This window comes from Heliconius melpomene, chromosome 11 (assembly GCF_056956725.1).
Source record: "Heliconius melpomene rosina isolate 202511_hmr_F chromosome 11, ASM5695672v1, whole genome shotgun sequence".
Classification (NCBI taxonomy): Eukaryota; Metazoa; Arthropoda; class Insecta; order Lepidoptera; family Nymphalidae; genus Heliconius; species Heliconius melpomene.
In genome coordinates this window covers 10,547,890-10,563,988 of record NC_140399.1, presented here as the reverse complement: position 1 = coordinate 10,563,988, position 16,099 = coordinate 10,547,890, and the positions used below count along the sequence as shown (strand labels likewise).

At 40.4% G+C, this 16,099-nt stretch overlaps 1 protein-coding gene across 2 annotated transcripts in view; it reads left to right on the top strand.

Moving 5' to 3' along the window:
• Window positions 1-16,099, top strand: part of pot (zona pellucida domain protein papillote) — a 52,077-nt gene that overhangs the window by 29,997 nt on the left and 5,981 nt on the right. Inside the window, exons 3-11 of one of the 2 annotated variants that reach the window (XM_085192798.1) lie at window positions 8,224-8,362; window positions 9,763-9,846; window positions 10,310-10,447; window positions 11,051-11,187; window positions 12,388-12,593; window positions 12,685-12,840; window positions 13,791-13,941; window positions 14,420-14,573; window positions 15,458-15,568. In XM_085192798.1, the coding sequence (XP_085048924.1) occupies window positions 8,231-8,362; window positions 9,763-9,846; window positions 10,310-10,447; window positions 11,051-11,187; window positions 12,388-12,593; window positions 12,685-12,840; window positions 13,791-13,941; window positions 14,420-14,573; window positions 15,458-15,568 (1,269 nt within the window). In that variant the 5' untranslated portion in view covers window positions 8,224-8,230. The remainder of the gene's footprint in view (window positions 1-8,223; window positions 8,363-9,762; window positions 9,847-10,309; window positions 10,448-11,050; window positions 11,188-12,387; window positions 12,594-12,684; window positions 12,841-13,790; window positions 13,942-14,419; window positions 14,574-15,457; window positions 15,569-16,099) is intronic. The other variant, XM_085192799.1, reaches the window with a different exon arrangement.

Below are 16,099 nucleotides of genomic sequence, written 5' to 3'. Positions count from 1 at the left end.
GCACTTTTTACAGCAGCCCCGGATGCCACACGCGATCAAACGCGCGCGACACGTCGAGGAAGGCTGCTGTGGCACTCTCCTTCCTATTAAAAGTTGTGGTCGCGTAGTGTACCACTCTGGCCACTTGAAGAGTGGTGGAGTGCCCGCTACGGAAGCCAAACTGTTCGTTGCGCGGGTGGAAGTGCGCCTGGAGAAGCGGTAGTAGCAGCTTCTCGAACAGTTTGGCCACCGCACTGAGGAGGGTTATGGGCCGGTAGCTGTCTGGGATGCGGGGGTTCTTCCTTGCCTTGGGCAGCATAATGACCAGGCCCTCTTTCCACGCCCGGGGGAAGTATCCCAGGCGCAGAATGGCGTTGAAGAGCCTGGTCAGGGCGGCGATGAATTTGCGGGGTAGGTGGCGTAGAGCGCTATTTGTAACGCCATCCAGCCTGGGGCCTTCTTCAGCTTTAGCTTCTTCACCGTTTTCGCGACGAGTTCAGGCGTGAAGAACGGAGGTGCAGGGAGTGGTCGCTCTGGGTTGGCCAAAATGCGGGCGACGTCAGCCTCCATCCGCGCATGGTGGGCGGGTCGTTTGCTGGCATTTGGTTGGAACGTGGCTGCCAAGTGTTCCACCAGTATCTCTGCTCTCTCCTCCGCGGAGTACCGGAGAGAGCCGTCAGGGTGCACCAAGGGATGAGTAGCGGGCTTCTTCTTGGTGAGTTGGCGACACAGACGGTTGAGGGAGGGCTGGTCCTCGTCAGCCTCCTCAATCCGGCGCTCCCACGCGTCGGCACCAACGTCGACGAGCGCTTTCCGTACGCGCTCTACGAGGCGATTGAGCCGGGTTTTCACTGCTGGGTCCCTGGTTTGTTGCCACTCAGAGTGTACCCTCCTCTTCCGCACGATGAGAGCGCGGACGCGTGCCGGGATGGGAGGCAGAGTGCGGGGGGTGGCGGCCGTTGAAGCTTCCTCCATCGCTTGCTGTATAGTCCCGGTGAGCCTAGCCTCGAGCCGGTCGATGTCCGCAGAGTCAACGATTGGCTCAGAGATAGGAGGCGTTAGGTGCTGAAGCTGCTCTTCCATGTTGGCTCCGAACCGCACCCAGGAGATCCGCCGTCCGGGTGGTGGGCCGCTGGCCAATGTCAGCCTGCCCCTGAGTGTAACTAGGACAGGCTGGTGGTCGGATCCGAAGGCATCTGGGGGGGTCTCAATGTCCATCGCGTCAAGCCCTCTGTGCACTACCAGGTCAATGGTGGTGGGCTGGTGGGTGCTGGCGTGGGAGTAGTGTGTCGGCTCGTCGGGACCCACAACTTCGTAACGATGGCGGATGGAATCTTGGTGCAGGCGGCGTCCGGTGGTGCAGGTCGTCCAGCACCTCCATGCGGGGTGCTTGGCGTTCCAATCCCCGGCCGCGAGTGTGGGGATGGAACTACCGAGCAACTGGTGCACCTCGCTGACTCGTAGGCGGTTGTTTCCGCCGGGGCGGTAAATGGCGTACATCCGTATGGCTTTGGAGCCGATGTGCACCTCGACGCCCAGAGACTGGAACGACTGAACGTCGAGGTTGGGCAGCTGGTGGAACACGAGGGTGCGGCGGACGGCTACCAGCAGCCCGCGCCATGGATTTTCTGCCGGCGCATCCAACCGCAGGACGTGATACCCCGGCAAGTTGGAGGGGAGCGCTGGGTGGAGGTGCGTCTCGTTGATCAACGCGACGTCAACGCTGTTGTCGTGTAGAAGGTGTCGGAGAAAGGGCAGGCGACGGCGGAGTCCTGCGGCGTTCCAATAGAGTACGCGGGGGGCCTCAGGCGTGAAGGAGAAGGTTGCCCATCCCGCTTAGCACGCATTGAACAGGGTCACGACCCTCCTGCAAGGCAATGAGAACTTCCTTGAGGGTGTCGATGGCCCTGACGATGATAGCGTGCGTCGGCTGGCGGGTTGTGGCCGATGTGGTTCTAGGCGCGGCATCAGGGGCCGCGGCTGTAGTCTTCAAGGAGGCAGCGAGGGGAGGGAGGGGCTCGCTGGCCTTTTGTCTCTTAGTCCTCTTCCCTCCCCTTTTCTTGAGTCTTCTGACACCCTTCTCCGTAGCGGGATTGGCGGGGGCCATGAGAGTGGCGGCTGTGTTCTCCGCTCCGATCGTATTGGAGGAGACTAAGGGAGCTGAGGTCCTGGGTTTGCGGGTGGAATCTTCTTTCGTGAGGGCGACTGTGCCCGCCCTCTTGTTCTGGAGCTCCCTCTTGTATTGGGGGCAGTCTGAGTAGTTGGCGGGATGGGCACCGCCACAGTTGGCGCACGTGGCGGGAACATCGAGGGGCCTCGGGCAGTCGCGCGCGAGGTGCTCTTCGCCGCACCTCACGCAAGCCAGCCGCCGGTGGCACCCGTGGCTGGAGTGCCGGAATGCCTGGCAGCGGTGACACTGCACCGGGCCCCTCTTGCTCCTCCAGGCTTCTATTTTGATACCTGGCATGAATAACAACTCCGTCACGCTGTAGATGCCAGGTATCAGGTCCGGGGTGTTCGTCAGGATGGCGAGGAAGATGCACCCGGGCCTCCCCTTCCTCGCTTTAATTGGACGCACGTATTCGGCAGTGAAGCCGAGATCCGCCAGGGCATCGGTTATTTCTTCCGGGGTAGTAGTGACGGGTAGCCCCCTGATGGCTACCTTCTTGCTTTTCTCCGCCGGGAGGGCATAGGAGAACCAGGATATGGCCTCACTCTTCTCGAGTTCGGAGAGGTACCGCTGTATTACGCGGTACTCATTCTCCGAGCTGGGTGTAAAACGCACCCCTCTACAGAAGGGGCGCGCGTTAGGTGCTTGTCCCAATTTGTTGTGGAGCGACCGGAAATGAGTCGCCCAATTTGGCATATTCTCCACTATCAGCGGGGGATAGCGCGGCTTGGGTGTTACAGAGGTCGCAGTGGTTGGCGCATCCTGTGTCACCCGGCTTGGGCCAGGTGCCCGGAGCGCGTCGGCGAACGTTGAGCTCGAGGTGGTGGTCGCTGTGGTTACGGTACCCGATGCCTGGTCCGACGTGGAAGCAACTGTAGTTGGAGGAACGAGGAGTGGCATGTCCTTGCCGACCCTGCCTCCCTCTGGGCGTTTTCTTGATTCAGGCCGGCTGGCCTGGATGGTCACCGGGCAGTGGCGCTTTCCAGTGCCTGGGGTTTCGTACTCTGCAGTGCGTTGACGGCGCACCGGTGTCAGGTACATGGGCTGCGACTGCGTCTGGTCCAACGCTCGAGCACGGTCGTTTAGGAACACGGCCATGTGTTCCATCAGCTCCCGACTCAGCGCGCCATTGTGCTTGAGTTCCGCCAAAACTACCATGTCCCTGTTCAGTGAAGACTGCGGGGACATGGTATTGTCCAGCACCCTGGAGGGCGCGGAGGGGGAGCGCTTCTTCAGCTCCTGGTGTCGGTGGGCGCTGCGCGAGGCCCTGGGTGCCAGGCCTGGGGAAGGCGAGGCGGCTGGTGCGGGCGTCGATCCCGCGAGGCACGGCGCGCCAGGTTGCGCCGCGGAGAGAGAGGGCTCCCTCGACGTGGTCCCACGGTCCATTGCCTGCACGGGTACGCCGTACAGCGCAGTGGAGCGCGGGGGCCGGGTGCCGCTGGTTGCGGCGGTGTCTGCGGCCGCAGTAGGGGACGCTTGTGTCCCCGCACGCGGCGGCTGGTGGGTGCTCATTCCTATGAGCACGGGAGGCGGCAGCAGTTGACTGTCCTCACAACCCTTCTGCCCATCTCGGTCCGGGCAGGGAGTCCAAGGGGAAGGGGTTCCCCTCCGCACAGGCCAGTGCGGGCGAAGTTCCTCCTTATTTGGTCACAAATAAGGTGAGAGCTTCTTGGTGTGGTCCTCGGGTTCGGGTGAGCTTGCTTCGGTCCGGTCTTCTTCTGGTAGTGATGAGTACTTGATCCTTAGCAGGTAACAGTCAGGCTGATCCTTACTACTTAATACTAAATTCACTGATAGCACTGAGTTCACTGTCGTGGTGGGACTTCAGCCTCCGCGTATTGCCGGATGCCACTGACGTGCTCGACATAAATGTCACGCGACCAGCGGATGGTGTCGCTAATGCTACAACACCTTTACTACAATATCTAATTACTAAGCCTGTTTGTTTTACTTGGATTTAAGATAGGATAATCAACTTTTACCAAAAAAAACAAACTTTCTCAATTTTCACCGGATTTCATAATCAGAACCTAACCAAACTTTCACCAAATTATCCTTGAAGTGTATCTTTTCAAATAAAAAAAAGAATCATCAAAATCGGTTGGCACGACATTGAGTTATTCGTCTATTTGTCGCACACATACCTAATACAAATTTAAGACTCATGTGATTTTCTCATAGATACCATTGTCAGAAATGAACCAAAAAAAATGGGACCATTCGGGAAGCTTCACCTTTCAAACAAAAAATTTTCAAAATCGGTTCACCCAGTCAAAAGTTATGAGGTAGCAAACATTAAAAAAAATACAGTCGAATTGATAACCTCCTTTTCTTACAGAAGTCGGTTAAAAATAAAGGACATTTGGAGACAATTAAAATGGAAATTTGACTGTATAGATTATTGAAATATTCTAAAGATTTATTTTGTTTTTGTTTAAAAGCAGTTTTTATTGATATATATACAACTCTTCCATCACTGAGTGACAGACAAACAATACACGCCCGAAACGCAGAGAGAACTTAAATTTAGTATACACAAGCGGCCTGCCCGCGGCTTTGCCCGAGGATTTATGTTGTACTAAAGTATTAGAATGTTTAAAAATCCTCCTGACGAAATTAATGTTTAATTCAACAGTATGTTTATTGCGTTATCAAGATACTTTAGTACCTGCTATGTACGAAATACAGGATGAGGCTAAAAAAGTATATAGAATAATAAAATTTTATGTATAATAGTAATTGAAATGACTGTATAATTATTCTTCATAGCTATGAATTTATATAATATAAAGCGCGGCCAGTTCACATTATAGATATACGGGTGCGGCTGTGTTTTGTTTTTGTTTGAATTGTAAGAATTAATCGCTATAAGAATCACATATTCAACTCATTTCTTTTTTAAATTGTTTGAGCGCAGTTGTACCAGTTAGATGTAATTGCCTATTACTCAGTTTATCTATATCTATATATATAAAATCGAAAGGTCACTCACTCATCACGAAATCTCTCGAACTACAAGTGCTAGGAATGTCAAATTGCATTGCATAGGAGTTATTTATAGGACGTAGGTGCTCGCTAAGACGGGAATTTTCAATATTCGACTTCTAAGGGATTGTTTTTGGGGTTGAAAGTTTCTATGAAACTTCGTTACTACAAATGCTAGGAGTCTCAAATTTTGCATAGACGTCACTAGGGCGTAGTCATGGAGACAGAAATTAATAATAACATAGTTCACGCGGGTGAAACCGCGAGCGGGCCGCTAGTTTCATATATTTCTTGTAAATTAAATCTAAGAAATATTTGAGTTGAGTTGAATCACTCAACACGTCTACTAAAGATAAAGAAACAACGAATTATTTTATTTACTTACGCAATTATATTTTCAATGAAAACGTCGAATCTATTTAAAAGAAGAAATGTGTGGAACATTGAAGTAAAAATTTTAATACAATGAATTTAAAGAAAAAAGCTAAGTTATATATGAAAATAAAGAGACAGTGTTTACGGAACTTTAAAAATATTTATTTACTAAACGCATTAAGCGAGCGTACAAAGAATCCACGCTTAGGCGGGGCGCTTATTATAAAATTACTTCTGAGCTAGTAGGATGGATACAAAGTAGTACTAGTATAATAAAATTTTAAATATTTTAAATAATAACTTAATAATAAAAAGTAATTCACTATTAAGTTACCATTTGAAATATAGTTATTTTCGTCGGGAATTGGATAACCACATAATATGGGCGGTTTTGTGTTTTAATTATATTCATATTTTCTATTTTCTAAAATTACTATTTAACTAAAAAACTTTACTTTAAGGCATTTTAGCCAGCTTTTAGCTTTTTAGCAAATTTTTAATTTATATAATATTTATGGATGCACGGATCTGCCTCTTGGCCAAGTTTAGACTCCTTTGATTTAACGTGGTTATAGGTTCTAAACTTACTCGATGAATCATTTGTAGTATTTTGCGGTACATAACATCACTAATTTAGACATCTCTAAGAGGACGCAAAAGACCGTGCAAAGTGGAGTAGGTTGAGTAGGAAGGCAGACCCTGGGAATAGCCGGGATTAATGCCAGGAGGAAGAAGAAGAACATTTCTAATTTTTCTTTAGTCACTGCATATTAAGCGAATTGTGAGATATATTCGCAATGTTTCTTATTTCAAGTTTCCTTGGCGTTGCGTTTACTTCTATACAATAAATTAAAAAAAAAATTAAATCTCAATATAATAAAAATAGCAGTCACCCTAGTGGTGTGCACTGGTGTACTGGGTACAGTGAAGGGTTAGCGCAGTGGGTGACTGTCGGCGGCTCGACGTCCTTGTCGGGATTATCCCATCCAAATGTCATATTTCATTACGACTCGCCTTCGGTCTCTACTATTTCTTTAAGTTTAAAAGGATTAACCTTTCTAGCCTTTTGATATTAAATTATTGCTACTTTTTGTTTTTGGTGTTTGTATGAGGACTTTCGTATCCCAAGGGCAGAAGCGTGTGAAATATTTAATATTTTCATTTCCTCGCTCTGGAGGCAAAGCACGGCGTTGTATTGCGGCACTCAACACGCAACGCCTTCAGAACTCGGTGCAAAGTGGAGAATAGAAGTGTCTTAATGGGGTGGTTAGGTAAGGTTACTAAGTTTAGGTTCCCTCTGCCTACGCTATATGCGATACAGCGGAAAGCGCTTGTGCTTCAGCGTCAGGACTGGCCTCAAACGTGTTATTTTAAAATAATTTAGTCATATTAAAAATTACAGAAATCCTCAATGATAATATAATAATATCGTTATTTAATAAGTAGATATTCCATATAATTATGGTACATTACAACTCCGAGCAGGATATACAAGTGTTGTATGTTTGTAATTACAAACATAATAATAATCTTGTTTCACATACATAGCTATTAAATATATGAGGAAAAAGGAATAGGCTATTAAGAATTCTAAGTTTGTCTTCAATAACACTTACTTACTCTTTATTATTATAATATTTTATCTAAGCAATAAAATAAAGGCAGTCGTGATTGTAAACGCGAAGGTTTAGGGTTCGTTTCCCACTCGGGGAAATTAACTATTATTTATTAATATTTTCATATCTTTGCTCTGGTAACAAGGCAAAGGGAAGCGTTGAGTTCCGCCATTAAGGAAGTAGGGAACGGATTGTTCTAACACTGGGTACCTTGTGCCTACCCTGCTGAGGGCGGGATACAGAGTGAAGCTGATTTTTTAAGTGTTTAAGTTTATAAAAATATTTGTTAAATGTAAATAGTATGAATAATATTATTAACATTTAATTTAAAATACTGAACAAATTAGAGACAATAATAACAAGAAAGAAATTTAAATAGCTCAAAACCATTAAGATGTGCCATTTGCAAAAAAACACTAATAAAACATATACATAACTTAGTAAGTAAGTATTTTATTCGTAGTTTACTTTTATATTGAACATTGTGACTGCTCATTTGACATATAGCGATATTATCTTGAAAGCTCCAAGAATTGCCAAGAACTTAAAAAAAAGTTACAACTTAAGTTATGCATGAATAATATTTCTTATATCAGTCAAGTATTATAATTTTGTATTGTATTTGTTTATTTATGTTTATAAAAAATATCAAATTATACTTAAGTTAATTTAAAAACGTAAATAGACATTTAACTGTTCACTGTAGTTGTGGGTTGAGTTAGTTCGCGTCTAGTATGAGTGAGGTATAAGTAAATATTTTCGTTTCCTTGCTATTACTGCGGAAAATAGAGAACGGAGAGGCCTTTCATTATATTCTCTCTGATTATTATAAAAATATCAAAAACGTAAAACGTTCTTTATAAATAAGGAAAATCCATACCTTTATTATAAATTCGTAAGTAACTCCGTCTGTCTGTCTGTCTTTTACGCAATCAGGGCCAAACCGCTAATTTAATTGTGATATAATACTCATATAGAGATACTCGAGGGTCTCGGGATGAACATAGGATACTTTTTTTTCTCATATTGAAAAAATGAATTTTAATCCAATTTCATTTATTTTTAAACATTTACTTATCTTCTGTTTTTTATTTACAGATACAAGATGGTGCTGCTATGGTGTACTTTGGCGTGTGCGTTGACAGTTGCGCACGCGCAATCCAATTATGGATCACAAGCGAACAATATCGAATATCAGGGAGACGGGCTTCCAGAACAAACTATTCTCGATGGAAAAGTAAATATGCTTATAGACCATGTAACAGCCTTTATGTTTTAAAATTACTGAGGAAACCTATTCTTAATTTTATTTTTCATAGACTATAGCTTTAAATAGTACTCATATCTAGACACAAAGAGATAAATCTTAAATAAACGTGCTTCACTAGCACATAATTAATAAATAGCACAAAAGAAAGTAAGTTTATAGCACATTGTTGTGAATGTAAACGAGGTGATGGATACTACCATTACAGATAATATCTGATACGCGGCTCCATTGTAAATGGATGTGCGTGTTCAATATACGGCCAGGGTGGGTTATGTTGAAAAAAAAAAGAAGATTTTTTATTTTTTTTTTATAGTCTGTGTACGCTATGAAAATAATGTAGACAGGGTATTTTGATCTAGATATAAGTTAACCAGTCAATTTCGCAAAGTAAAAATAAGCGGTACAACGGCGTGGAGATTCATAAGATTTTTTTTTCGTAGTCCATGATGTCTTCTATTTATCTTCTATTCTTCATACTTTTTTGCAAATAGTAGTGTTGGGATACTCCGTTCTTCATATTTCGCCCTATTTTCGATATATTGCGTGGAATTTAACGCCGCAGTTTACTGCAGGAAATCTATTGACACACTTTGATTGATTCGATTCTAAACACAGTGCAACGTTAAGTGACGCCGCTCAATATGCTGTGTTTCAATTTCGGGAGGAAAGTGGAGAGCTGAGAGTCTTTATACAAGGTTCTATCTGCGGTGTAAAACTAAAAACAAACCAAAAATCATTTTATAATGAGACAGCTTACGTTTAAATGTGATATTGGTGCAATATTGGCCTTAGTTACGAGGCCGAATGCCGTCAGGTTTCAGTAGTAAAATACATATATGGTAGACACATTTATCTGTACAAGTACATAGAGTTTTTCATAGAGTTCAAAATATCATTCTTAAAAAGGAAAAGTTAAGAAGAATAAAATTAAAATAATATAAAAACAGAAAAATTATATGATATTAAAAAATTATAGAACTTGGAAAAAATTAAAATGTTATTTAACTGTTAAATAGGAATTTAAGCGGCTATTCCTACTTTAAAAGAGTTAATGAGAATAAATGTAATATTTTTTTGCCGTTCGTTTGTGGACACGAGTCCGGAACGAAGACCGCCAAAGGCTAATAATTAGCTGGATAGATTTATAGTGACTCTGCTACATGTGCTGGTTATATATAGAACTGAGGAATATCTTTGACTTCGAAGTATATGGGATTTATTGTGACAAATCCATGGCGACCTTGAACTAGGAATGCCCTTTTTATACTGTAGTGATGTTTATATAATATATAATTTTTATATAATTTTCAATAATTAGACAGAAACTAGCTATGTTTACTAATTTATGTCATATATATCTTTTTCAGGTGACGAAACTGGATGACCTAAGTCCAGTTATCTTTTTGAACAGAACGCGAGCGACTCTAAACTGCGCCGCCGGTTCTATGCAGGTCAGTATATGCTTGGACTATACTGATGTCGTGTGAAAAATATTGTCCTTCAAATATGAATAATTGAAATTAATGTTTTTGATGTATTTTTGTTCACGGTAAGAATTGGAATATAAAAGAATTTTTTTTGGAGGCTGTCACGCTAATAATGATGTTAATGTTATCATCATCATCATCATCATCAACAGCCATCTTTTGTCCACTGTTGGACATAGGCCTCCAATTCTCGCCACTACACTCGATCCTTAGCTTTTCGGACCCATCCGCTTCCCGCAAACCTCTAATGTTAATGTTATATTAAATCAAAAATAATAACATATTATTTTTGAATATCTTTTAGAACCTTAATAAAATTTATATTTATTAAACTATTTGAAAAATCAAATAATATTTATTTCTATTTTGTATTCGAGTTCACACAATTATATTTATATACAATATATCAATAATATTATCTTTTTAGATTGAACTAAAATTCAACGAAAAGTTCTACGGCATCGCGTACGCAGACTTCGACCGTCACTCAGCGTGCCAGGTCGCTGGGAAAGGCGCTACTTCTTATAAACTTGAGCTGCCGTTGAAAGGATGCGGCACGAAACAGGTATTTTAATGTTTATAAATATAAGTTACTTTTATTGTTTTTCATGGTTATTTATTTAAATAAGCCTTAAAATGTATAATTTTCGAATCAAAATTTTTACATTTTATTATTGAGGCCGTTGTGGCACACGGGTACAGCATGTTTCTGTAAGCTCGACAGGTTGTGGATTCTATTCCCATTCGAGGTAATGGCAAAATTTCAATTTCTTCGCTCTGGCGTCGAGGCCTGCTACATGGTGCAAATTTTACATGGGATACAGCGTGAAGGTGGAACACATGCAAATACAAATGTTTTTATTAATAATTTTTTCTATACATAATATGTACCTACTTATGTCTAGATATTGGAATTATATAATAAATTGATAACTATACTTTGTTAATTTTAATGAAATAATTCTTATCTCAAATGTTTATCCAACACAGGATTATACAAATTCAAATTCAAAATATTCATTATTCAAATAGGCAATTATTATAAGCACTTTTGAATGACATACATATACGTAATTGAAGTTACTATATATTACATAAATAAATTATAAAACAAAAGTGCTTTAATTAATAAAAGAACGTAGCATTTCATATATTTTTCACATTCCAGGATCCATTACGTGTTTTCACCAACAACATAGTGGTGAGATTCCACCCTGGCCTAGAGATGGATGGGGATGAAGTCATCACTATAGTCTGTAGATATCCACCGCCCATTGTGCCTGTATACAACCCTCTTATATTCACGTAAGTATATCTGTCTTTTAATATGTTACGCTAATCTAAGGAACTAGTGATTGTAATTGAAAAATGACGAGGTTTTCTGGTAGAAAAGCCGCTGATAGGACGGGAAGGAAGGTAAGGAAGGAAGATGAGGACTTGAAATATACAGTTATATACAGTATAGTTATTAATCAAAAGAGGCTTTATATTAAACTTCAAGTTTTTTGTGATTATATATGTAGAAAATTTTGCCGAAACCGGTTCAACAATTTTAAAATTATCATAACCTGAAGCATATCTAAATGTTATATAATGAAATCATATGTACCTACATATTTACGAGTATAGAGATTATTGGCAAGTAAAGCTATAATAGTCTAAATTATTTTTATATACCCCGTATATAGAAAGGTAGGCAGAGAGAAACGTAATGAACGTACTCTATTCATTCCGTTCATGTCTTGCAAATATTAAATATGCGTGACATTTAATATTTGCAAGATATTACGTGATAAGTGGTAGAGGAAATGTAAATCATCCATCTAATGAAAATTCATACGAGCGGAAATCGAACCCACAATGTCGCAGTTACGGTCAGATGTGGTGCCAAAGCGTTATGATACCTTTAATTTTAATTAAATTAAATTCTTAATTATGTTGTAGCCACCTATGGTCATATATTATTGTATAGTGCTTTTTACATAACTTTTCTCGAATTTCGTAAAGTTTAGAGGTTTTGATATACCACTAAGGAGGAGGCTCCTTTTCTCATTTAGTCGTACTTTTCATAATTTAACCATTCTATGATATTTTTTTAAAAATACAATGCTTAAGGTATTGTAGTACACTACGGCGCTTCAGGGGATACGGTATTTTATAAAATAACAAAAGAATTAAATAATAATCAACAATTAATTACATAAATTTAACTTTACATAAATATTTTCATATACAAATACATAATGGCTATCGCAAGGTAATTCCGAAGCCTTATCTGATAGTCCGTCACTCGTTATGGTATTGTAAATTATATTGTTTTCAACATCCTTCCTTCTGTGCGGTGGCTTGTAAAATTGCGAAGTTTATTTCTAGAAATATCTAATATTTGATTTTAATGCGTTAGTAATTAATAAGTAAGCATTGTATTTAAATAAAAAATGTTTTCTTAACTTATTTGAACCCGCAACCAACCGAATAGTGTCTCAAATCTACTTTATTTAACAGGCCAGATGCACCAGGACCACTACCAGCCAAGGCCCCCCTCGCCGGTACCCACATACTCATGATAATTTGTGCCATACTTTTCCTCACTTTACTACTCCTTGGTCTTGGAGTTTCTTACTTATGTTTGAGGAGACGAGCTCTACCACCCCCTAGAAGATTGATTGATGATTCATCAGCTTCTATTATTAGTAGAGAGAGTATACAGGGTGAGTTGTTTTTGGATTTTTTATGTTAATGTAAATAGCCCTTATTTAGTATAGTTTTATAAAGAGGTATAATTATTGTAAAACTCTGTAGAAGTGAAGATCCCTCGTGCGCACCCTGTATATCCGGTAGCGGCAGAGAGTGCTTCAGTATCGGATCTACCGTCTGACTATCCTTCGGAGACGCCCAGCGAGGCGGAACACGCGCACACTAACCAGGGATTCATTATTGACGAATATCAGAGTGAGGGTAAGTGGTTTTGAGAGCAAATAGTCTTATATTGTATGGAGGTGTTTCTGGGGTAGTGGATAGCGTCATACTGTAATCGTAATGGTTGTGGGTTCGATCACCACTCGAGGAAATAAATAATTTTCATTTTTGTGCTCTGGTATGATAACATGTGGCGTTGAGTTTTGCTACTCAACACATAAATTTCACGAATTTAGGTGGAGAACAGAGAAGAACGGAATATTTTAACATATCATTATCTTTGCTATATGCAGAATGAAGCGTAAAGTTAATAAAAATATATGTCATACTTATTTTTAAAATGGAAAGTGTATTGAGTAAATACAATAATTTTTACCTTTATAATGCTTCTGCGGAAGAGGGAGAATTATAATTTGGGAATCAAAGTAATTTATAACGTCGCTTTACGTATTCTTTGCGCTCTTACCTTGCTTTGCTTACCTTTGCAGAAATAAAAAAAATGTATATTTAAACCTACATCTATACTTATCAATTACTTACACTGCCTAACTTCTTAAAATATTACAAGAAAGCAGCTACGAATCAGTCATAATTTTTAAAGAAATATTTTAAACTTTAACTTTTAGTACCTACAAATACAACTAGATCAGATCTATCTTCAAAACACTAATTCAGCTTATATTTTTCAAAATTATAATTTAATAGTGACAAAATAAAACTTTAAAAAATTAAACAGCTTTCATAGTCTCTATCTCAAACTGAACACAATGGCAGTAGATTCGATTTCAACTTAGAGAAATGAGTTATTTTCATTTCCTCGCCCTATCAAGAAAGGGCGGAGTCGACGTCTGGTATTTAACTAGCACTTCTGACAAAAAGAGGAGAACTGAGTGGTCCATCAACCTATCTAAGGAAATTAAAAAGAAAAAAAGAATATAATAACATAAATAACACTTAATAACTAATCTAACCCGTAACTCCACTAACAGGCTACGGTGAAACCCATGAAGCTCATTCCCGTCTCCACACGCACGCAGCAGGTCCCGCGTTCGACGTCCGCGTGCGGGTGCAGCGCCCCCCCGCGCCGCCCTCGCCCGTGTCGACGATAACCACTACTGAGGTCGATGGTGGGAGTGTGAGGTGAGTTATAGCAAGATATGTATCTACTTCTCTTGCTATGCCTCAAAAGTTCCGTGGAATGTGAGTAAGAGCGTGTTTCAATACTGGGCTCCAGAAGGAATTAGGTTCCCTCAGTCTATCCTGTTGTATACGGTATGTAGCGCGAAGATAATAAATAAGATTGCTCACTTCTTTCTTCTTTTCTTTAGCTGCACGCTGTATCCCTCGCATAGCAGGGTAGGCAGAGGGAAACTGAGAACCTAGTGCTAAGATCAGTTCCTATTAAAACACTTCCGCTCACCGTTTTCCACCGAATTTTGGAGGCATTTCGTGTCACGTGACAGAATTCAATGCCGCGCTTTGCCTCGACACCAGAGCGAAGAAATGAAATGATTAAATATTTCATTTTCTCGAATGGAAATCGAACTCTGTCTGAACCTGTCTGCACCACGGCTAGCCCCAACTCTAGATTCCTCACTTACCACTTTCAATCCACCAGACAACACATCCTAGAGGAACATGAACGCCAAGAGTCTCTCCGCACGGTGTCACCGGCTGCGCTCCCCCTACCAGCGCGCGCCGCGCACGCCGCCCCCCCGGAGCGCCCGCCGCGCCCTCCCGTGCTGTATAGCGAAGTTAGCAGGGATAGACAGGTATGGTTACTACTTATATATTTTTTTATTATCACCATTAAAAAAACCATTTCCTGATTAAACAATGTTTGCTAATGTTGTTGACACTTTTCTCTTTATTTCTCGGTGTTTCTTAACATAATCGTCACAAATATATTTTTTGTTTATATTTTTTTACATAAATGTGCATATTAGGTTCAACATTTGTTCTTAATATTAACTACTGACAAAAAATGTGTAATAACAAAAATATACATATGTGTAATTTTTATTTGTAGGTCTTTTTCTCAGTGAATACTAAAAATCCTCGAACAGATTTTATGTAAAGAAACATCAAAAAGATTTCTGAAGCAAACCTTAAAGACTTTACACATTTGCACTTTCATAAATCTCCAAAGTTTTCAATAATCGAATTTACTAAGACCAACATTTTTTTGCACCATTTCTTTTTAACCGACTTCTGTAAGAAAAGGAGGTTATCAATTCGATTGTTTTTTTATTTTTTTTTTGAATGGAAAATTTATTTTTAATTTAAACGATTTAATAATATATGACACTCCTCGCTATTTGATAAATAAGGACAATTTTAGAATCTACTGAACTGATAATAATGATTCTCTGGTGTTCTGTTGGAACGATTTTCTTTTCATTTATTAAGGATTTCATCACATTTGCACTATTTATTTTAATTTGGTACAATATATTTAACATAATCATTATCGGTCTATTAATCCTCGGCAATAAGAATAGGTGAGCTTGATAAATAAATTCATAAAGAATTTGCTAAATCGATACAGTTGATGATTCTTTTATTGGATGGTTTTTATTTATTGCACTGTCACATGTTCTTTTGGAAAATTCATATTTAACCCAATCATAATCGGTCCATTAATCCACGGCACTAGGAGTGGGCAAGACGTCCTCGGTCCATCGCGTCCCTCAACACGGAGATGACGGACACTCACTCGGTCACTGAAGTCACTGACCGCTCGCACGCGAGAATGTTCCATATTAAGGTACACATTGGGGTTTGGTTTGGCTTGGCGGTTATAGGCTGGCAGAATTTGATTTTCAGAATATTATATTTTTTTATGTATTGAGGTTATTTAAAAACTGCTTTTTTATTTTATTGATAGCTAAAGCAAAAATTATATATGTTAATATTCTGTAGTACTTTTGTAATATGTATATGACAATTGGAAAGTCTTAAATGCAACTATCCCACTTACAGCAGAGTAGGCAGAGAGAACCTGGCGGTAAAACAAGGGGGGAGGGGCGGAACTCAACGCTGCGCTTTGCCTCAGACACCCGAGCAAAGAAATGGGAATATACATTTAAATAAATATTTAATTTCCTCGAGTGGGGATCGAACCCACAAGCAGGCGCATTTACTTTACGTTTAGTACGTCACGTTTACATTCAAATAAGTGATAATAAAAAAATGAACATAATAAAATGAGTGATAATAAAGTATTTATTAATTTAAATAATATATAAATAATAATATAATATTTATTACTACATATACTATCTATCTAAATATTATT